Below are 23,142 nucleotides of genomic sequence, written 5' to 3'. Positions count from 1 at the left end.
GAGAGGGAAGGCTGTAACAGGGCATGTTGTCACCTTGGCACTGAGGGAATACCCTTCCTGACAGGTCTTTATTCCAAATTGCAGAGGTGCTAGGTCATCAGAGTGCAATTGCTCAGTTTTTTCAGGATGAGCAAACTCATTTTTTCTGTCCTCATTGTTGGAGGAGACTGGGCTTGTTTTTCAGAAACATTACACACAGAAAAATCAACCTGAGGCAAACACCTGGAATGAAAAGTATTTGCCTGAATACTAATCATTTGGCAACATTTAATAAGCAAATTAAAACAGTATGTTGTAATGGGAATTCAGCTGCAGTGATTACTGCCAGATCCACCAAGAGTGATGGACTTGCATACCAACCCAGACTTACGACAAATATTGTGATTGTAGGTAACTAAATGACCATGGAATCTGGAGCAGAGAACCAGCAGAGTGGAGATGCAGCCGGTACAGAGGCAGAAACCCAACAGATGACAGTACAGGCACAACCACAGATTGCAACGTTAGCCCAGGTATAAAAATCATATGGTGTAATAGTTTTTCTTATGGTTAATATTTCTAAGAGGAATAATGTCTGCTCACGGGCCTGAGGGAAGATTCTATTGATACCATTCTGAAACACATGTGATGTATTGTTCTTTTTATATTTGTCTTCACATTTTTAAAGCAGCAGAGATTTTTGACTTCCCATCACATTAGGCTGTGTTAGTTCTGAAGAACTATATGTGTGTAAATTGTGTAATGTTAGCACAGTAATGAATGAAAATATTTCCAGCATTCTTTACCACAACCATACCACTGAAAGATATTTAATATGTGTAATTTACTGTCTTTTCTATATTGACTGGATTGTCTTGTTACTGTGTTTTCTGTTAAAAACTTGTCTGTAGCAGTCAGTTTAATTCTGAAGAGAACAAACTGAATATGTAGATAAATACGCAGCAAATACAACATTTTATCAGATGGGATATTATGAGCATTATGATCAAGTGGAACAATCTGGCACTTGACAGCTCATGTTACCTCTTGTCTCCAGAGTTTCACAGAATTGTTGGCGAGTTGGAGAGACAGAAGTAGATCATTTATTGTCCCCAAATTATTTTGGAGAGATGAGAAACACAATCCCAGCTGGATCTCTGATTTTGGAACTGGGTTCTGTTTTTGAGTACACTGATAGTTGGCAGAAGCAACCCCCATTGTATTAATGACTACAGAATCTGTTTGGCTCTCTTCTGTAACCATTTAATTTGAAAACTAATTGTAGTCTGCAAAGAACAAACAGGTATTTTTGATACCATAGTTTATGGAATTGAGTGTCTTTTAAGTGGCACAAGTTTTAAATCACTTAACATTTTATAAATGGTTAGTGTCTTTTTAAAGTCATTGCGCCTTTTGGTAGTCCAGAGACTTCCAAGCAAGTCCTGCCCTCTGAAGTCTGTACACTTCCATTCAAGTGATAGTGTAGGGATTGGAGCTGATTAAATGCACAGGGTGATCTTGTTGGGTGAAGCTGTAGTGTGAATTTACACGCCACCAGCTGCCCTGCACCAGCTTGCCTCTTTGGGCAGTTTTCTCACTGTCTAACTTAGGCACAGGATGTGGGTGGTGTGAATAACACTTCATTGTGAACTGAGTGGAAGTAGTTTATTTCTCTAGAAAAACCAGTTAACTGCTGCTCATTTGATGTGCTTTAAGGTTTAGTCCAGAGAATCAAGAATGTTTTACATTTATGTGCTAATATATTAACCTCCAGGGAGCTGAACTTACAAGTAATGGGTAGAATGCACTTTACTCAGACATAACTACCCCAGTACTTGAATGAGACCTTTTTCCAAGTAAAAAAACACTATACAGGTATGGTAAAATCCACGTGAACCACGTTGTTGTCATTCACTACGTTATTTGCACCTTGGTTTTTCCCCAGCCTGTACAGAGTCGTGGAGGTGATAAAACACTCTAAACATAATTCCTTGTGTTGTTCACATCAGTGTTATGTTACCATGATATTTTTACTAAGTGAAGTGGCAGTGTTTGGCATTAGGGAGTGCCTGCAGAGGCCTAGCCAAATCTAAATAATTATATCAATTTAATTCTTCCATTATCTCTTGTAAGCTTACACCCCTCTTGCAAGCTTAGTTTAATTGCTGCGTTTTTAGTGAGTTCAGGGTGGTTTTCAGAGTCAAAAGGAAACTCGTCCCAGTTCCACAAGGTATGAGTCAGAGACATGTGCGGAAGTTGCATTCTGCTGTGGGCTTAATCCAACTACAGTGGCTTCCAGTTGATCAGCTTTGCTGTCATTGCCAAGGAATGTTTAGTCAGACAGGCATTATTAAGAAAGGTTGCTTGGTAGAGGAATAAAATTTGCCAGAGGAAAGTGTACTCATGTTAATCTCAGCCCCAGTTCCTCTCAGATACGAGTTAAGTAGCACCATGTAATGCTGCAGCTGCTTTCCTAAAAAAGGAAGGTAAAAGCAAATGCAAATTGGTGGATTAGGGAGAGACATCTGTGGAGGAGAGAGGTCTACATGTAATTCCCTTTAATTTTGTTGTTAAGCAAGATTTCATTATAAGCGGTGGATGTTTATGGAAATTCAGATCAGCTATTGCAGCTTTTTGAGAACCACGTGTTCACACGGACAGCAGAGGATTTCCTTCTGTATCCACTACATAGCAGCCCTTTGAGATGAGGTAGGACAGCAGTGCAGCCCTTTCTTGCACTGCAGCTGTGTGGATCAAATTTTTTAAATTGCTGTTGAACCCTGGAGGATTGTTAGGTTTTCCAAACTTGGGTGACCAGAAGAAAGCTGGCGAGTCAGTGACCCATGACCTGGCTGAGGTGTGCCAGAGCAGCCCGCACCTGCCTGCAGTCCTTCCCTGCGGCCATGGTGTGTGGGAGGGACGCACGCTGAGGGCAGGGTGAGCTGGCACCCTGCAGCCTTTCAGGCACCCCCAGCCCCAAACAGGCATCGTGTCAGCACAGTTGGGAGTTCTGGATGTGCACTGGGCACTGGCCCAGCCATGGAGCAGCCTTGGTACATGGCCCTTGAGGGACCCACAGCAGTTCCTGTGGCCCGCCAGGGTGAGATTGCCCCGTGCGGCGTCAACAGCTTTGTGTGGCTACCCTGTCCCCAAAGCCCGAGCCATAGTGTGTCACACTGAGTCATGCTGTGTCATCAGTGTATCCCTGTTGGCATAGCTGCCGTGCCTGCAGGTCTGTGCTGGAGAAACACAGTTGTGTTTAAAACACGGGCAATTTTTCCTCGTAGAAATGACTCTTGAAACTAGACTTTGCATTGACCTGTTACACAATAATCACAATGACTGCCTACAAAATACTTACTTCCACTGCAGACTCATGGGGCTTTTCTGTCTGAACACGTGGTCAGTTTTCTTCATTTAAGTGCACTTTGCCAGCTATTCATATGGCTTAATCTGTAGAAAGTGGAAGGTATGATTCCCTAAAAATGTTTAAGTTCTTACATCTGGCAAATTCTTTGCATTTTCCTGAGTGAGAATAAAAATAGCTCCACTCCCATATGTTTCTGCCTCTGACTCAGCAGTGTCTGTAGGAGTACACCCGAGTCTGAGCAGTATCCAAGTGAAGTAAGTGAAAGGTAATGATGTGTTTGTATCAGGTTACCTCAAAATAGAGGCAGTTGTGTTTTTCTTACTCTTATTAGTGATTTTACAAATTATGTTTGAGTCTGCCGAAATTCTGCATTAGATTATTTTGTGAAGTAGGTCAGGTCTTGGGTTCATGCAGTTCAGGGGGTTTTATATTATGGTGAAACACTTGGGTCATCTGACTGGGGTCTAGAAGAAACATAGTTCTTTCACCAAAACAAATACTGAACTGAGGAGATTTTGCAATAACCTAATTTATGCTCACTGTCTCTTCTTTGCAGGTATCTATGCCAGCAGCTCACGCAACATCTTCTGCACCCACGGTGACCTTAGTTCAGCTGCCCAATGGGCAGACAGTTCAAGTGCACGGAGTAATTCAGGCTGCCCAGCCATCAGTTATTCAGTCTCCACAGGTCCAGACAGTTCAGGTACTGACTGAAGAAATTCTTCATATGTGAATTGGGCCTTTGAAATAGGCCTGTCATTGCACTGGTTTTAGTGTATTTGTGTCCTGGGTTGTGTTTTTGCACAGTATTTGCTACTTTGACTTTTCTGTTCTGGCTTAACCACTTTTCATTTTCAAACATAGCTGAGTTTCGTTTCCCTCTAGAATTTGTGTGGTTAGTTTAACAGCTTTATGGTTTTTCTTACATATTACTCTACTTTTTCTCTCTACTGTATTTCCATACATTTTTGAGAAGAAGTTCCTACTATTCTGAAGTGAACAAAAGGATGATTATTTTTAATAATGTAATTTTAATAATTAGTGAGGCCAGTATTCTAGAATGAGAGTCTTTGCTCCATAATAAATACTTGCATTTGTTTACAAAAAAGGTCTCTGTATGTTACTGGTTCTTAAAATAAACCTATCAGTCCTTACATAGAAGTGGTTTTAAAATGTGCTGTTTGAGTGTTGTGTGCTTTGTAAAGCCTTAGCATTTTTCTTCTGTAAAGCAAGACAGGTAATGCAATATGGTGAGGTAGCCTGAAGATAGAGAAGACAAGTAGTCTGAAGTCTTTAAAACCTCTAACGTGCTTTTTATCCACTTGAAGTTCAGTGTTACCGAATGCAGAAATTGTCTGGTGTACAGCAGCTACACAGGGCGAAGACTGTACATTATTCATTTGCTGTTAGAACAATGAGCTCAAAAGAAGTTTAATTTCAAAAAGTATTTCAAAAAGTAGGTATTGTGACTTTCTGATGCAGATATTTAACTGGATATTATTTTAAAAAATAAGGTATGCATAGTTTAAAACTAGGCCGTTCTGTTAATAATCTTTATTTTTTCCTTCTCAGCTTCAGTGCTGAGTTTGTGGCAGGCTCTACCATCCTCAACCATTGCAGTCAAAAGTTAAAAGTTTTAATCTGTCAGAGGTGAGCAGTTTTGAGATAAGTGCATAAGTTGCTACCCTGGAGGTAGAAGATAAGAGACTGACAATGAAGCCATGCTTGGAATTCACCTGGTTCAGTGCAGATCCATCAGGTTTTGATATTCAGAGCCCAGCAGTTCACAGTCAGCCTTGGACATATTCAGGCCTTCTATCTGACGATTGTGAGATGTGGGTGCCAGCAAGATTTTTGAGCCTTTAAGATTCTTCTCTACAGTGCATAAATTGTCAGGATGTAAGCTCTGTTTTTTACATAAGCATCATTAGCTTTTATATATTTTGTCATGCATATTTTGAATTTAAAATTATCTAAATTATTTTAATATTTTTATCTTAGCTTTACTGCATAAACATTTTGCTTTTCTTAGCACAGATATTCAGAATTGCAGCACTATGTTATTTTTTAATATCTTCATGTATAACACTTTCCTGGTAATTTGCCCCATAAAGGAAGTCTCTCTTTAACATATCTACCTCATTATTTAAAAACTGATTTTTTTTAGTATTTTATTCTTTGCTTCCAAACGTTTCTGCTACCTTAATTTAGTTTACTTACTCTCTCCCTAAATTTTACTAAAAAAAAATCCTTGTTTCCTTGCAATGGATGAAAACAAAATATCATGGAAGGCAAAAACCATATGGTATTAATGTTTATGTTTTCTTATTGGAGTATTTAAATTATAAAGAACATTCTGATGGGTAGATCACTGACCATGGTTGTTCTTTCCTGGATCTATTCCTAAGCAGTAACTTTCTGTTCATTGTCTAGATAGAATACTTGCATTGTGGTGTTTTTCACAGGATGTCAACATTTCCTTAAAATAAAGGCATTGGCAGTGTCTTGTTAAATTTGATTGCTGTTCTTACTTACAGATCTCCACTATAGCAGAAAGTGAAGATTCACAGGAATCAGTAGACAGTGTCACAGACTCCCAGAAACGAAGAGAAATTCTGTCCAGACGACCCTCCTACAGGTATGGAGGTTAAGGCAGAAGCATCTTGCTTGATGGATGAGTGCGTTCACATGGAGATACAAACAGTGGGATTGTATTTTTATTATTTTTAGATTTACCTTTTAACTGAAATCTCTCTTCTGTGATGTCTTGGAATTGGAATATGGAATATGTCCATGGAGTAGGATGTAAAGAGATAAGCAAATAGTAGTAGGAAGAAGAAACCTCAGCAGTTACACTCATTTAAGACAAAAGTGAGCTGAGAACATGCTAATTGCCACATTTCAGAAAACTGAGGTATCAAAGGTGATAGATGCTTTAGAAATAGCTTTAATGAATACTTAATACACAAAATACACTGAAGCTTTGCAAAAAGCAGCTTCTGTATAATCTGTAGTCTGCAAAAACTCAACTCTTTATAGTTTTCTTTATAGTTGAAATGCTAGCAGCAATCCAGCTTAATTCCTTTCTCCCGTGAGACTTAAGGAAGTTGTGATGTTCCATAGGTCAGAGAGAATTTCTGCTTGAGCAAAATAGTTTGTGTTTAAAGTTCAAGCCAGTGTATGAGCTGAATATAGTGGAAGGCATCTAGTCTCTCTATTTCTCATGGTAAATACCTTTGGCAGAACCAGCTGAGATTCTCCTTCACATGGTGTGTTGTGGTACTTTATTAATTAAACCTTTGTACAGCTTTTTATGTCTGTACTAAATCCCATTTTCATTCTTAAAATATGCTAAATAGCATTAGGGAACAGCTCTGGGATTCAGTAGGTTTTAAGTGACCCATTAGTTCCTGCTGCTTTAAAAAATTCAGATGCTCCTTTTTCCTTTATGAGCATAGCCTTGGAAATAGAAGCTGGGCTGTAGGCCTGAGCATATCTCAACCATTATACTTTTTTAGCACTTGAGAGATTATTGTCTCCCTTGTCCAGCAGCCTTCTAGGCTGCTCTGCCGAAGATAGTGAAAATAATTGCTGGAGATCCCTAGCCGTAATAGATCTGGGAAAATATTTTTATTTGTGAGGAGCAGTGTTAACTTCAAGGCTGCCACAGATTCCCTTCAGTCTGCTTCTGCAGCAAGACACTTGATTTTACTATATATGGAAGAGTGGCTGTATATGGTGAGAAAACAGAGCTAAGTAAACAAGCAGCAAAACTGAGAAGAGGGTGCTTGTGCGTGCTGACTTCTCATTGAGATGGACTCCTTTCCTTTGCATGCACTGGTGCCACAACACAGCCTTGGTCTTCAAAGCAGATCATGGTGACACAGCAGCACTTGGTAGCCATAAAACTTTTATATGCAGCTCAGACTCTGGGCTGGTGTTGGTTGGTTAGGGCAGCTCAGACTCTGGGCTGGTGTTGGTTAGGTCAGAAAGGTTGGCTAGGTCAGACCACTGCTGTCTTTAGTGACTTCCCAGCCTGTGTTATTCAACCTGCTCCAACTGGCCCCAGAAAGAGGATAGGTGCAGATATGTTCACAGAACTGAAAGCTATACCTCTTCCACAAAAACTCCTCTGTGATTCTGCTACTAAAGTACATCATATATTCCATGTCAGTTCATAGCTCCTATATTTGTAAAGCTGCCACCTTATCCTTTACATCAAATCCATATTTATGATGGCAAAGGTAGGTTTTAACCACAATGTCATAATGACATGAGGTTAAAAAGTGATTTTTTTATCTCCTTGGATATTGTTCTTAATCATCCCTGCTCTCTCCATATTTTTTCATCTGTTTCATTCACTAGTTTCTGGTCTAACACCTAGATTGCAAACTCTTTGGATGGGAATTTTTTATCTGTGCAATTGGTTCTTTGCACAGTGTTGTGCAGTAACTGGGGTTTCTTGCAAGCACACAAAGTCAAAACAGCAACAGCAAAGCTCTGTTGGTCAGGCTGCTCGGCAGAATGACTGCTCTCCCCAGACAGCTTCATACAGGTGTTCTGCCTCCCACAGCCTTAGGAGGCTTGGATAAGAAAGTAGTGTTGTCTTGGAACTTGGGGTCTACAGCTGTGTTTGCTTCATCCCACTGAGTTCCAGTGCCAATCCACTGGAAAACATAGGAGGAAAATTACAAAAGATCCTGCCTGTTACCTAAGGGCATTGCATTTACCTAAGGGCACTTACTGTATTGTGCAGTGACATAGTAGAACATGCCAGCAGTGGAAAGGGCTTGACAGTCCTCTGAGGAAGGACAGTGTTTGGTCTCAGTGATGCAAAGTGCAGTGACTGCTGTGGTCAGTCTACAGTCATGTTCAGTGGGACCTATAGCAGTGATGTTTTAGAAGTTTTGACTTTGGATAATTAGCTCATGGAAATAATGAAACAATCCGTTCTTTCCTTTACCCATGAATTTTCTCAGGCAAGGCACCTGTGAACATAACTGCAAGACTGTTCTCAAACACTGGGTATTGTCTCCCAGGCAGGTGTTAAATTGTGAACTGCTGGCTCTCTGCAAGCATTCCTGCTAACTCCCTTGGTACTCAGCTCTCTGGCTGAGCTGTTCATAGTCTGTGAAATGGAGCAGTTCCCCCAATGTAAGCGAGGAGACAGGTTCTGACTTTTTTTCCCAAGTGTTTATATGGCTAAAAGCAGGAAGCAAATAAAAATGGATGAGAGAAACCTGCTCTGAAGAAAAAGGGAAGGTTGTAATAGCTGTATTGTGGGTTTTGACAAGCACAGCTGTTCTGTGCTGGCTCCCTTGCCCATCAGTGCTTGGCATTTTGAACAATCCTCTCCAATAAGAGTTTGAAGATAGTGTGTAGTTTTCATTCTCCACTCATATTTTCCTTGCTGGCTTGCTGCGCTTCACAGTTTTCCCCAGCACTGTATATCAGATAGACTATTTTTCTCCCCCATTTTTTATTAAAATCTCTACAACACACTGTCTTTGCCAGAAAAATTTTGAATGACTTGTCCTCAGACGCCCCAGGAGTGCCAAGGATCGAAGAAGAAAAGTCTGAAGAGGAAACAGCAGCACCTGCCATCGCCACTGTTACGGTGCCAACTCCCATTTACCAAACCAGCAGTGGGCAGTACAGTATGTAGTCTGAATTTCTCAGTGGTGCTAGTAAGTGGGGATGAGAAGATGAAGAACTATTATTTCTATAACTGTTGTTTGGACTAGGACAAAGCAGGAGGTGAAAAAAAATATTATTTTGACTGTTAACCAGGCCTTTTAAACACATTTCTATTGTAAGTGTTTGAAAGGCTCAATTAACATTCTGGGACTGCTTGCCACTTGGTGCAGCTAATGCATCCTGAGACAAAACCATAATGCTTTATAAACTTCTTCACTTCAGGAACTAGATGGGGGAATTCAGAAGTTTCTTTTTTTTCTTGGCAGATCATTAACACTTGTTCACAAAACTGTAACCTCATCATTAGGAAAAACCATTACAGTCTGCAATTGCATTTCTAGAAAGTCCTGAAAAATTAAGGATGTCAACAACCTTAATATATGTCATAAGTATATGTTTCTGTGTTGTCTTTATTTATTAGATTTTATAGATACAGTGTTTTGACTTGAAGAATGACGATACAGCAGTAAAATAAGACACATGCTGTCTCACACTAATACATAAAGTAGGAGACATATACAACACATACAAATGGGAGAAAGAACTGATTGTTTACATCTGTCTCTTAAAATCTCTTTAAAATTTTGTATCTCTGTTTACTCCTTACTCCTTTGCCTTGTACCCTGCTTAATTTTATTGAAACGGATGTGGTTAATTCTGATTCCTTTTATAGCTGTAAAATAACTGCGTGTGCAGACACTTGAGATTTTGGTGTGTCTGTATTTAGGAACACCATGAAATTCTGTGAGTCACAAAAGAGGCGATGTCCCAGTATACCTGCATGACAGGACTGAGGGAAAGAAAAGGAAAAAACCAGCAAAATTAAAACTGCCTCAACCAAACTGTACCTTTATGGATGAAAAAACAGAAAGGGTCTGAGGAAGTTGTAGAGAAGGGGGGAACACAATCAGAAGGAAAAAAAAGCCAAATCAACACAGGATGGATAGCACTAGCAGCAGAAGAGAATGAAGGGCATAAAGCACAGAAGATGAGAGGAATTTCAGATGAGAAGAAAAAGTAAGGACTGAGAAAAATACCTAAATCAACCAAGAAGAAAATCTTAACAAATTAAAATTATTCCCTGAGGGTGACTTGTAGCTCTTCTGTGTGATTCTGTTTTATTAGAGAAACTGATTTGTATTTTAGGCTGTGGGTTTTGGCCCTCATAAACATTTGAAAACTTACCTTTCAAAGGATGATTTCTTTCATGTACATTGAAGCCATTTGTTTGATTTGGGGGTGTGTAAGGGTTCAAAGGATTTAGCTTAGATCAGTGTTCTTCCATACCTAGCTTTAATACTGTAAGTTAATGAGTGAATTAGTGTCTTAAATGCTGGGTTGATTTTTTTTTTTTGTCTGCAGTTGCCATCACCCAAGGAGGAGCAATACAGTTGTCTAACAATGGCACAGATGGAGTACAAGGGCTCCAGACGTTGACAATGACCAACGCAGCTGCAACCCAACCTGGCACCACCATTTTACAATATGCACAGACCACAGACGGACAGCAGATACTTGTACCCAGCAACCAAGTTGTTGTACAAGGTGAGAAACTTCAGCCAGTCATTCTGTGTCACATTTTCTCTATGCAGATGTAAGTTGCCAGCCTGACTCCTTCAAATGTGTCAGGAAGCAGAATTAACAACTTTGGCACAGAAAAGTCCATAAAATAACTGAAACTCTGCACAAAACTATTTGTCATATTTTCCTGAAGCCTTTCCCTTTAGACTGGTAGAATTAGGATATTTGAGGTTTAATATATTTATTTTTGGTTTTCCATGCTGTATTTCCTGCATTTTGTCCACACCAATTTCTTATATGTTTTGCAAAAGCTAATTCCACTTTAGAGTTCTGAGTTCTCCCATATGTGCAACAATAGGAAATTTAAAGCAAGGGTTAAAGATAGGAGACAAGGATGTTTGATTCTTTCTAAAGGGACACTTTCATTTATTAGTAATTTTTCCCCTTTTTCAATTGCAAGTCATAATTTCTTCCTACTGTGACTTTTGTAACTAGTCACTGAGTGAGTCACTCAATCAGTGAGTCTTGGAATCATGGAACAATTTAGGAGAGTGCCTTAAGTGATCATTTGGTCTAGCCCTCAACTCGGCAGAGCTACTTTCTCTTAGAATAAATTGTGGAGAGCTATGGTATCAAAATACGTATTTTGGTTTATTAAAAATTGAGGAGTATTACAAATTCTTATTGAAAATAAAGGAAGTGTACTCCTGCTTTTATGACTGTAAAGTAGTTGATTTGGAAGTTAACCAGTGAAGAATTTACCAGGCATCAGTAGAAGTGCATAGCAGAGAAGAGTACTATTGTTGCACGGACCTTTGCATTTACATGTTCTTACTGACATATGATTTCTTTAGGTGGTATTGTGGTTTTTTATGAGCTCAGGCAAAATTAACACACTCCTAAGATTACAATAAGAAAATAAAAGAAAGCCAAGGTGTTGCTGATATTAGAGAAGCAGTAGAGTGCATTGTCCATGTCTTGTGGGAGTAAATGCTACAATTTTACACCTTTTTTTCTATGCTAGATACTCACACGTGCAGTTCCTCCTTTTCCAGACAGGCATTTGGAGCATAGCTAGAAATAGTGACACCACCCTTCTCTGGAAATGCTAGAACTGCCCAAAACCAGAGAAGTACAAAGAACTGTAATAAGGGAGAAAGAAGCACAGCTATAGTGCATGACAAATCAAGTTACGAAGCCCAAGTGAAGACTTCTTCAGCAGGAATGCCCAAAACCTTGCATATATTAATAAACTAAGCCTGAGGTAGCAGTGGTGACCCAGATGATGGCTGTCCCTCCTGAGCTGTGGCCCAGGGTGCACGGTCAGAGAGGTGACAGGGTCAGAGAGGTGACCGTGTTCGAGATGACAGGTTAGAGAGGTGTGTAGGTGCTCTCCACAGCACGTGTGACAGCACTGTCCCCACGCTGATGGCGTGTTCCTGTGTGTCCTGCAGCTGCCTCCGGAGACGTGCAGACCTACCAGATCCGCACCGCCCCAACCAGCACCATTGCACCAGGAGTAGTCATGGCATCCTCCCCAGCGCTTCCCACCCAGCCGGCAGAGGAGGCTGCGCGCAAGAGAGAAGTGCGTCTAATGAAGAACAGGCACGTACATGCACATCACTTGTTTTCCCCAGTCAGCTCTGCGCAGGCCTAGTGGCAAGCACTGAGAGTCCTGATCTTTCCTAGTCATGTTATGAAATGCTTTAGTAAGAATTTTTGTTTATTTAAAGATGCAGAGCAAAAATGCACATCTACTAATGCTGTGTGTTGTGACTGTGAAATGTTAAGTGTCAAACTCACTCTGTGAGGTGAATTTGGTTGTTGTAGTAAGGAGAAAAGTAATTGGTGAGATACTTGTATGACTGCAGATATGTTCTTACAAACACCAAGATGAGTTGCTTTGTTTGAGTTACTACGTTCATATAGTTTACTTCCCTGGATTCTTTCCGTTGGCCTTCTGCATGCATTCTCCTTGCTGCTGGCCCACGTGTGCTCTTCGTGAGTACTTTCTTGGTTGTCTCACTTGTTCTTTTAGCTGCTTTGGTTTTCTTCTCCAAGGGCAGAAAGGCTCAAGCAAAGGCTAAATGAGCAGTTATTCCTTTTGATTGAAGTCCTGTGGAGCCAGTAGTGGCAGCAGAGGGGGTAAAAGAAAGGTAAAGACTTGATCCTGTAGGATTCAGTGAGTGAGGAGGAACAGCTAAGCTTAGAGGTGGGAGTGGGTGGAGGTAGCAAAGGAAGGGAGCACTAGGGAGAAGTTGAGCAGGATGCTCCTGAAGTCTGTTGCCGTGGGATGGGAAGGGGCAGGCCTGAACTGGCCCATCACACCAAGCTTGAACATTTAACCTACAGGCCACAGATTGGAGCCTGTGTGTTACCCTGTGACACTGAGAACCCAGTGCTTGCAGCCCTTCTGAGCAGGGCTTCCCCTGAAGGCCTTGTTAACTTCATCTGTCTTTCTGAAAAAACTGATGTTTTACAGGTTCATTTATCTTCTGGCGGTTGCTGCACTGTGAACATAATAGAAACTTACTTGAGCAGACCCTGTGCTTGTATGAGGGGCTTTAATGAAGTAAATAATGCTGAATAGCAGAGTTCACTTTTAAAAAGGTTTTTGTACAGAATGTCATCCATCTCCATTTTTGTATAGTTTTCTCATACCAGTGAATAGTAGATATCACCCTTTCAGGCTCTGCATTTGAAAACAAAATTAATTAGAATCACAGAATACCCTATTTAGTCATCACTCTTATTCCAGTAAAAGAAAGCTTTTGTGTTTGTGAAAGCCAAGAAAAACAATGGGGAATTACCCCACTTGAGTTAAATTGACAGCTTTTGCAACAGTATCATGTTGCATGTGGTGTTTTTAGCCTGTCTGCTTAATAGATATTTGCAAATCTAAGCTCCATAGCAAAGTGGGGAAAAAGGATAGAGAGGCAGATGGTAAGGTGGTACTTACTGGAGGATTAAAGTGTAAATATTCATAGATATTATTGTGCAAATTTTCTGTATAAATTTTACATTTTTTGAAGCTCTGTTGTAATTCAGCAAAACTCTGGTTGTTCGTAATGAACAAATAGCATACACAGACTTGAGGTGGCTTAATATACACAGTCTAAACTGGAAAAAAATCACAGAAAGAAAATGTTGCCCAAGGGGACATGTTAGTAGTTTGCACTGGGGGGCACTTCCTGATCCACTAGTACTTAATCTTTTGGTAACAGCCCAAAATTACTTAAATTCTAAGTGTTACATATGGTTTACTGAAGCACTGCAGGCATGTAAAATTGTATTTGTGGGAGTAACAAATGGATACCTGAGTCCTTTCAGGGCTTACAGGCTATATTTTTTTCATCCTGTCTCATTTGTGGAGCTGAATTTCAAAAATTACTTTAGAGGCTTCTTATCAGTTAGATCCTTGTATGCATTCCGTTTTTACAGCTACTATTTACCTAGTATGGGGGGAACTGTGTTCTGATTTGTCCTCTCATTTCCCAGAGCACTGACTGTCTCACCAGTCTGTGTAGTGTTTGCAATGAAGGGCCACACAGACTCTTATTTTCAAAGTTGTTCTGCTTTGCACCTCAAGGTTCAGGGCAAATAAGTGTTTATTTCCATGTGTCTGCAGAGTGCTGCTTGGAGCAGTTGCACTGCAGGAGGGGAGCCTGCTGCCTGGGCTCCCATCTGCCCGTGGCATTTAGCCTTGTGCTTGCTTTGCACGTTGCTGCCATTCCATTGCTGTGCAGGGCAGTTCCTGCCGTGGTGCTCCTGCCTTCAGGATGCTCAGCAGCACGTTAATACCTTCTGGTATTTTTCACTGCTGTTCTTGGTATGTTACCAAGTTGCCTACAGGCAGCTCATTCGTTGCAAGCAAGACTTAAAAGTTTGACTATCTCGAGGTCTGGTTTTGGTACAGCTGACAGGGACTAAAGAATTACATGGTTCCTACTGCTTATTTTGTGGGGTTTTTTTTTTTTGAGTCGTTAATAGTATCATTACAGTGATGCAGATATCATTATTAAAATAAAAGCATTGCTCAAGAGCAAATACATGAACGCTCTAAATAAAGCACATTTTTACACCAGTTTATCATCTTGTTGGACTGCAGCAAAGGGAAAAGTTAAAGACTGTAAAAATAATAATAGATGATAATAAAGTCAAATTATTGTAGCAGCATTTGACTCAGCCTGAAGGCTCCAATGTAATTCCTGCAAGCAAAATTTTATCACAGAGTAGGATCCTTTGCTTACAGAAATAATGATAATAATTGTATTGGTGCTATCTTACCGGGATCTGTAGATTGAAATGATTCATGGATCTTGAGTGTGTGTGATTTGTGAGGAGCAGTTGTTATGAACTCACTGTTTTTTCCTCACTTGCATTTCTTAACAATAGCTGCATACTCTGAAAATGGCAGTACTAGTAAAGGTTTGCCTGAAAGCAGTTAGGTAGCCCATGTCTGCAGATGATTGTTCTGGATTTGAATGGCCTTTTTTGCTTTGCAGAGAGGCAGCACGTGAATGTCGCAGGAAGAAAAAGGAGTATGTGAAATGTCTAGAAAATCGAGTGGCTGTGCTTGAAAACCAAAACAAGACACTGATTGAGGAGTTGAAAGCACTTAAGGACCTTTACTGCCACAAATCAGATTAATTTTGGATTCTCATTTTCACTTGTCCAGGTGGGATAGAGACTGGTTCTGGCTATACCCAGAAAGACAAAGTAAACTTTTTATTTTCTAAACATTTCTTTTTTTCTATGCGCAAAACTGCCTGAAGCAACTACAGAATATACTTCATCTGTGCTTTGCATCAAACTGTGAATGTTCAAGTACTTGCCTCCACTTCTCCCTTTACAAGATGAATTTCATCATCAGTCTCAGCATGAAGAAGAAGAACAGGCGTCTTTCTCGTCTCCCGATCCTCTTCAAGGAGTTACAATGGTCACTTGGGAAGTTTCTGTGGGGAGGGTCCTTTTGTAACGATGTCAGGAATTTGTGCTGAGCTCTTTCCATTGCCTTAGAGACAGAACCACCCCAGCCTCTTGGTCCAGAGAACTGTGGGCCACATAGGTGGAGCATGCATGGTACAATGAAGGAGCAATGGTTGCCAAATTGGTTTCACACATTCATGCTGAACTGTACAAACACACGGCTGAGCAGCAGGCCAGATGAAGGGTGCTTCACTGTCATGTTCTTGGTGTGGAGATAACAGACCTTCTTCAAATTAGCCCAGGAGGGGGTTTGATTTTCAATCTGTATTAAGCCTCTTGGACTAGTAAAACCTTCTCCATACTTGAGGAACAAATGCATTGAAATGAGCTTCACTGGTCAGTTGTTGCTTCTCATAGCTTACGTGTGCAAGTGCATTCAGCATTTTGAATGCAACTTCATAGGATATAGGTTGGGAAATGACACTTGGATGGGAAAGGAAAAAAAAAGATGCAGTCATGATGTTCTGAAAACAGTGACATAGTAAGCAGGGGTAACATGTGAAAGCACTACCTATTTGTCTGCAGAACAACTAACAGTTGAAGCATGGCCAACTCCACTGAAGTACTCTCTGATGACAGTATGGTCTGTGTCCCAAGTCCTCTCAAGCAATGAGGTTGTTTTTATTTCCCTACCACTGTCTTATGCAATGGAAATTATTGTACTCAATAGAAGTATCAGCCTGGCTTGATAAATTATTTTTCAAAATAATTTGAGGCCGCCTTCTATACATAAATTAAATTGCAGTATGACAACTACTAGGGCAACCTCAAATATTAAAGAGGACTTCAAACACAAATATTCCAACTTCTGCTTCACAAGGGACAATACTGATTACTTGAGCCTGACCGGGTTAACTAAACTCTTAATTTATTTGGGGTATTTTTTCATGGAAAGGGTCATATTTACTGAGTAATCTGTTCCTGCAACTAAAATTACTCATGTGCCTCAGATGTTTGCAAGATCAATTTCTTTTCCATGCACTGAGGAACTATGATCTTTCCCAGATTTATGGTGTTAAAAAAGGTAGTTAATATTTAAGAAAACCTCTGTACTAAGCATTAAGACTTAAAAAGAATCATGCTGAAAAGGAACCAAAAAAGAATGTCAAGAAGTTGTCAAAAAGAATGTGTCCAAAAGAATCATGGGTGGTTTGTGTACTGGCTCTCTGAAGCCAGTCTCTCACTGTGTTAATTTGGGTCATTTGATGGAGTAAATTTACTTTGGGCTTCTGGTCAAACTTTTATGTGAAGAAATGTATGGATAAGGCTCTGGTCTATACTAATGCCTTGCCTAGCAGAGTATTAGCTAATATTTTTTCCCATTCACTCTGTCTCTTTTTAAGACGAATTTCACACACAAGCTTCTAAAAGGTTATAAAATCCGTGTGATGTTGTAAGAAAAATACTTGGAAGATTCTGGGCAGTTGAGTCTCAAACACCTAAGCAGTATTAAAAGTTCTAGATTTCTCATTTGAGAGGGCATTCCGTTTCCAGGAGACTTAATGTAAAAGGAACGGGGTTAAACGTACAGCATTATTATTAAATCTAGAGTTATCAAGAATTTCAAATTACACTTGTATTTCAAGAAGAGAACATAAGTATCAGAAATGTGAAATAATTCACAAGTTTTGTGGGTGTTTATAAATGGTCTATTTTTATCTGCCATAGAGAGTTGATTTTTGTGCTTTTATTTAATGGGAGATGAATCTATTAGTTTAGCAATGCAAATTTAAAGAAGACCCTAAGTTCTCAGTAGTGCTTTTATAAAATTTATCTGATTCTGAAAATCACTGAATACAAATACATAAAACGGTTACATTTTCCAGAACGAGTACTGAAGTAGAAATGTTGATAATACAGGAGTCATTCTTGTAAAATGTGAAGCTCATGGTGACTTCATTTGCAATTACATGGAGTAGTTTGTCTGGCTTTGAGAAATACAGAAAAGGCTGTGTATGCCCACATTAAGGCTGTTTCTTTTGTAGAACATCTGTTTGCAAAAATGTGAGGTTTTGCTGTGAGCCTGACAAAGGCAAGCTGGGCGCTGAGAGCTGTGTCTGGTGGGTAATGAACACTGTCCAGAGCTTGCTGATAATCACTGGGCACAAAGCCTGGGGGCTGAATGGGCATGGGAGCCTAAAACAGTGCCCAGGTGGGGTTCTCCTAATACACAGTTTGTGCAAATTTGTGTGGCAGTGAGAGGAGAACTGTGTTACCCGTTTGTCTGTGTGTGGTCTGCAAGTGGCCTGTAGTGGTTTTAGCCTAGACTTCATTAGCAAATAAAGTTTCACTAAGAAAAAGAATGTAATTTAAAGTACATGGGGGTCTGCAAGAATCTTTATTTATGCTGCACTGAGGATTTAGGGACACAAATTTATTTAATGAAAATTATAGATTACAATAATAAAAGATGTATTAGACCAAGTACGGGGCTGGCTAGGCTACCCATACATGCTTTACTATTCATATTGACCCAAAAAGGGAAAGAATGTGACACAGGAATCCACTCCTATGTTATTTACCAAGTAGTGAGGTTGGGGTAATAAGCTTCTATAAACTAAGGCCATTTGGAAGTAGGATGGAAATTATGCTGACAAGGGGGAGGGAGGATTAGTTTTATATCTCACGGTTGTGAGTTTTCAAGAACTGATAGACTGTTTTACCTGAAGAGAGGGTTAGAAAGGGCTAGATCCGTTATGTTCATAATAAACAAGAATTGGTTTGAAATATAATTTTTGTAATGTCATTATTTTGCAAAACAACAGCACCAATCAGGCAGTTAAGATATTGTCAAAGGTGCTCTTTTAATTTAGATATTCTTGGAAAATACATATGTATAATATATGTACATATATATATATATACACACAGTATATAATCTACAGCTCTGAGAGCTTTTAAGTCAGGAATGCTGAGTATTATAGTATATGGAGGTCAGGAAAAGAATTTTTACTTTTCTGTGTGTCTGGGTGTGTGTGGATGTGTGTGTGTGTGGATGTGAAAGCTTCCCCTCACCCCAGTAGCTCTGGGCTGCGTTATTTTAGCGCTTATTATTATTTGTTTTGTGCTGTCTCTCAGTTATCCATTTTCAAGAATTTTATTTCATCTTTCGTGGCTTTTGTGACGTTTGTTTTCTATTGATGAAGATTTTGGAAATTATGTAAACAGTTGTTTTACAACCACCACCACCACCCAGAGTAATTCACTTTTGTGCTTTTTCTCTTTGGCAGCTATATATCAAAGGCAAAACATTTGGAAAGGTTGTTAAGGTGTTATTTTCTAAAGGAACCACTGATAAGACTTCTGTTTTCCTCCTGGGATAGTTCCTTCTTCCTTAGGCAGCAATTTCACCAGCACTGGGTAGTTGCCGGCACTGTTGCTTGTACCCGAAAGCACAATTTTAGCCTGTTGTGCTCATCAGGACTGCTCAGACACCTGTAGTTCTGGCTAGCCTGGAGTTGGAATTTGTATTGTAGATCACTGTCTTCTCTGGTACTTGTACATTGGTCAGAAAATTGGTGGCGTGTTTGAAATCATTAAGAGGCTCAGGAAAAAAAAAAGATTTAATAAGGAAAAACAGCCCTGATAGTTTCTGACCTAAATTTGTACCATAGGTTGCTTTTTTAAAATCTGGGCTTCCAGTAAACTACAGCAGCAAGTAGTCATCTGTTAGTGAAAACTGGCACCTGCTTTTTTATTTTGTTTTTTCATTTATGGTAGACAGTGCTTTTTGTGGTTTAACGACAAGTCCACCCATCAAAGCAAGTTTGATATCAGTGGTTGCAAATCTATGACAGTTCATAGAGGATTTAATTGATTTTTCTAAGACCTTGATTTTACTGTAATTTTTTTCACCCTGGAGCCTGGTTAGTGATGTAACATTTGCCAATGATCCAACCAAAAGGTCATATATTTATTTTTGTTACACTATGTTCTTTGTAAATGTTTAATTAAAATGTGCACTTTTAAAAGAAAAGGAAAAAAAAACCCAAACAAAACACAGAGAAAAAAAACCTAAGATAAATCTGGTTTGCTTGAGAAGATTTCTGGCATAATTGTTGTGATCCTGCTGCCTGCACACAACTCACTCCTCAGCAGCAGTTGCCTCCTCCGCTAATTGAACTTGTGGAACAGCACCTGGTGCCCAGCAGGCATTGCCTCAGAAGGGCAGGAGAGCTGAAGGGGCAGGAATCAAGTGTGGTGTCTCAGCAGTACACAGAGGATGGATGTGAAATTATTTTTAGATAGAACTAGTTCAGTGATCCCATGTGGGAAAGGGAGGTTAATTTGGAAGGAAAGCTAAACTATTTTTCAGCCGCTTCATTCCCCTTTTCTTAATTTGTGATTTGTCTGCGGATTTTACAAGCTGCATTCCAGGAAAATAAATCAAAAGGCTTTCCAGTAATTTGACACCAGGAAGTAAAGGTACATTGACAATGTGTCACCCTGCTTGAAAAGAAAAGCACAACCACCTTTCTTTTGCGGAAACGATGATAATTTAACTATAACCCTGAAGTCTGTCACTGTGAGCAGGTTTTAAAAAGCATACAGTACATTGATGGTTCTCTGTCGTCTGCCTCGGAACTCGTTTTTCTGAGCTGTGTAATTTGCTAGCTGTAAAAGACACTGATTTCACAAAAGCCTGAGTGTATACTGAAGCTCAGTTGGTCTGGAAGGAGCCAGACTGGTGAAGAGAGGGTGCTGAAATCCACCTGCTGTGTGCTTGTGACAGGTTCAGGTCTGTGGATAGATAGACTTAAGTGTATGAATCTTTAGGGAAAAGGGACCAGATCCAGGTAGTGTAAAGAGGTTTGCATTTCAAGTGTTTCGCCTTGGAATGTGTTTTTAAAATGTATTTGAGCTGTGGCCTGCAAAGAGATGTGCTTGAGCTAGTTGGCATAGCACAAATAGAAGGGAGTGACCTGTTTGCTTTCTGGCACTGCAGGTGCAGGTTTGTGACTTGCTCTTGAGGTGAGTTCAGGGCTCACTTTCAGCAGGAGAGGCAGGAATATCAGCTGTCCTCAGGAGCTGTGTGCTGGCCGGGAAAGGGCCAGGGCCAGGCTGGAGTGACCCGTGGCTGGCACACCCCGTAAGCTGAGCAGTCACTGCACTCAGGACTCGAGCAGTTCACGCAGCCTCAGCTGCGCGTTTCTCTAAATGAGGGGATAGCTGAGTGGCAGCATGGGGGCAGCAGGCCTTGAGCCAGTCACCTACCTGGAAATGGTCATTCTTAAGAACTAAGGATGTTTGGGTGCTCTCCACATGTTGTATTATATCCAGGTGCCACTCCATTTTTTGTGTGTTTAATTACATTTATTTATATTAAAACATTAATTTTAAAAAAGTTCTACAACTTCAAGTTTATATGAGATTTGAAACTGTGCTGCTTACAATGGACTTCTTGGGATTGGAACAGGGCAAGAAGAGGTGCTAGTTGGCAGCCAACCCCTCCACAGACTTCTGTCCACAGATTGGTTGTTCACTTCAGAAATGAGTTGTTTCTACTCTGGATTTATAATTTGAAATTGTTTTGAAACAGTGTTTTTCAGGGAAGCTTCCAGAGCAAGGGTTATTATTCTCCCTTTGTAGTGTAAGCTGGAAAGAGTATGTCCACCTCATCTGCATTTCTGATTCTTTACCCAAACCATGTCAGCACAGAACAGGGTATTTGAGCTTGACTCCCACATACTTGTGGAAGTTAAAAGACTAAATGAAAATCCATCATTGGGGGAAAATAAATGCTTTTTTACATCTCCCCAAAATTTAGAAACATCCCTGTTGTGTTCTGTTGTTGTTTTTTTAAAAAACTTTTTTTTGTGCTTTATCTGTGTTTAAAAAAATGTACTGGGTTATAATGCATTTTATTAACACTATGTACATATTAGCTGCTTTGTGTTTCAGAATGGTAGTAATTGCTTTGTATATTAAAGTGATTCTTGTGAATTTGTGAATTATTGTCATAAAGAAGTGCTTTTTCTTACTGTAACCTTTGTGGTATAAACTGTCATAACTCCCTTTTTACACAAACATTTATGTGCAGTCACATAAACATGCTTTAAAAAACAATACAAAGTCTCTTTTTTGAGCAGGATGTTCCATTTACAATAATTTAATTTAGTGGCAAATGGTAGCTGGAGGAATGTGGGAAAAGGCATATTTTGAGCAGTCTATGGTGTCCTCTCAATTTGTGCCCTGCCCTAAGTATTCATGAGGTATTCTCCCCAAAGAGAAGGCTTTTTTAATCTTAATTGAATTAGATTAGTCGGAGGTTAAATCCTGAAGAACAAAGTTTCTCTTCCTCCTGATATTTCTAAACCTGCTTTCCAGTATATTCTGGTGACAGTTCTGTTGTTTAGTAATGTTTGAAAGGCTTGTGCCTTTCACAGTTTAAATATGCTGCATGTCTCACTTTTAAGCATTCCTGTAAACCATGTACTACTGGTCTTTATAGCAGAATAGAAACAGAAGGCAGCAAACACTGCAAGGATCACAGCCCTATTATGTAATCTGCAAGGCTAGATCCAAACACTGGGATGGAAGCCAGGAGAACAAATTCAGCACTGGGGTAAACACACCTCCAGTGAAATCAAGGGGAAGCAGTAAGGTCAGCTCATTAAAGCTGGGATTTTCTAGTTTTTATAATGCCATTCATGTTCTTGCTCAGAAAAATCTACAGTAATGAGAGAGAATCCCAAACAGGCATTAGTCCCTGAGATAAAAATGCAGTTTGGCTTGAATTTTGCACTAAAAAGAACTGGGTAACAGATCCCTGTGTAGTCAGCTATGTATCTTAATATCAAGCAAACATTACCTTGGTTGCAATGACATTTCAGGAAAGTTTCTTCTCTTGCACGTGTTTCAGGGATGGTTTCTCAGTATCACAGCATGGTTGTGTCTTACTTGGTCACTGTCCTGTGGCTGGGACCCACTCCCTAGAGAGAGTGAATTCCAGGAGACAGTTTGTGCGTTGCCCCACTACTCGGGGACATATGCCAAACACGTCCTTGTACAGATGAGCTCAGATCACCTGCTACAAAACAGGATCAAGGCAATGGAACCACCCAAAGGAGAGTGGGATTCTCTAGTGCTGGCATGAGCAGAAAGTGCTTGGGCAGAGTGTTGGTATGATTGCCAAACAGCTGCTGGCAGGAGCTGCTGTCATGGATCATCTCATACTAGAGCAGGAGCCCCCGTTCGCTGGGACGCCCGAGTTTGCAGGTGTCACTGCAGAGGGCTGCTCCCTGTGCTCACTCACCAGCAGTGACACCTCTGCCACTTGTCCTGCACACCCAGCGTGATTCACTCGTGGCCTGACTCACTCCTGACCCCTTCCTGAAGGTAAGTGTGACGGGAATACAAAAAACTTGTGAAGCCCAACCTGGGACAATGGAAGGCAGCGCTCACTGCCTGGTGCACGTGGGTGTCAGCACTGCCCACAGGGTTTCAGCTGAGTTACATTCTCAGAGTTTATGCCTGCCCCTAAACACTGTAGCTTTAAATGCAACCACAACTGACATGTACATGGTTGTGGCCTACCTGCAGTATTCCTGGATCTAGTCTCCTAAATCTGACAGGACCTGCACCCC

At 40.3% G+C, this 23,142-nt stretch overlaps 1 protein-coding gene across 2 annotated transcripts in view; it reads left to right on the top strand.

Moving 5' to 3' along the window:
* CREB1 (cAMP responsive element binding protein 1) overlaps positions 1-21,542 on the top strand; it is a 40,242-nt gene extending 18,700 nt beyond the window's left edge. The window contains exons 2-8 of one of the 2 annotated variants that reach the window (XM_063400315.1): positions 391-512; positions 3,906-4,052; positions 5,887-5,987; positions 8,864-9,006; positions 10,409-10,591; positions 12,022-12,172; positions 15,073-21,542. In XM_063400315.1, coding sequence (XP_063256385.1) covers positions 399-512; positions 3,906-4,052; positions 5,887-5,987; positions 8,864-9,006; positions 10,409-10,591; positions 12,022-12,172; positions 15,073-15,217 — 984 coding nt within the window. In that variant the 5' untranslated portion in view covers positions 391-398 and the 3' untranslated portion in view covers positions 15,218-21,542. The remainder of the gene's footprint in view (positions 1-390; positions 513-3,905; positions 4,053-5,886; positions 5,988-8,863; positions 9,007-10,408; positions 10,592-12,021; positions 12,173-15,072) is intronic. The other variant, XM_063400316.1, reaches the window with a different exon arrangement.
* Positions 21,543-23,142: the final 1,600 nt, after the last annotated feature.

Source organism: Prinia subflava, chromosome 6 (assembly GCF_021018805.1).
Source record: "Prinia subflava isolate CZ2003 ecotype Zambia chromosome 6, Cam_Psub_1.2, whole genome shotgun sequence".
Classification (NCBI taxonomy): Eukaryota; Metazoa; Chordata; class Aves; order Passeriformes; family Cisticolidae; genus Prinia; species Prinia subflava.
Note: the sequence above shows the minus strand (reverse complement) of the source record. Positions and strands in the feature narration are given on the sequence as shown.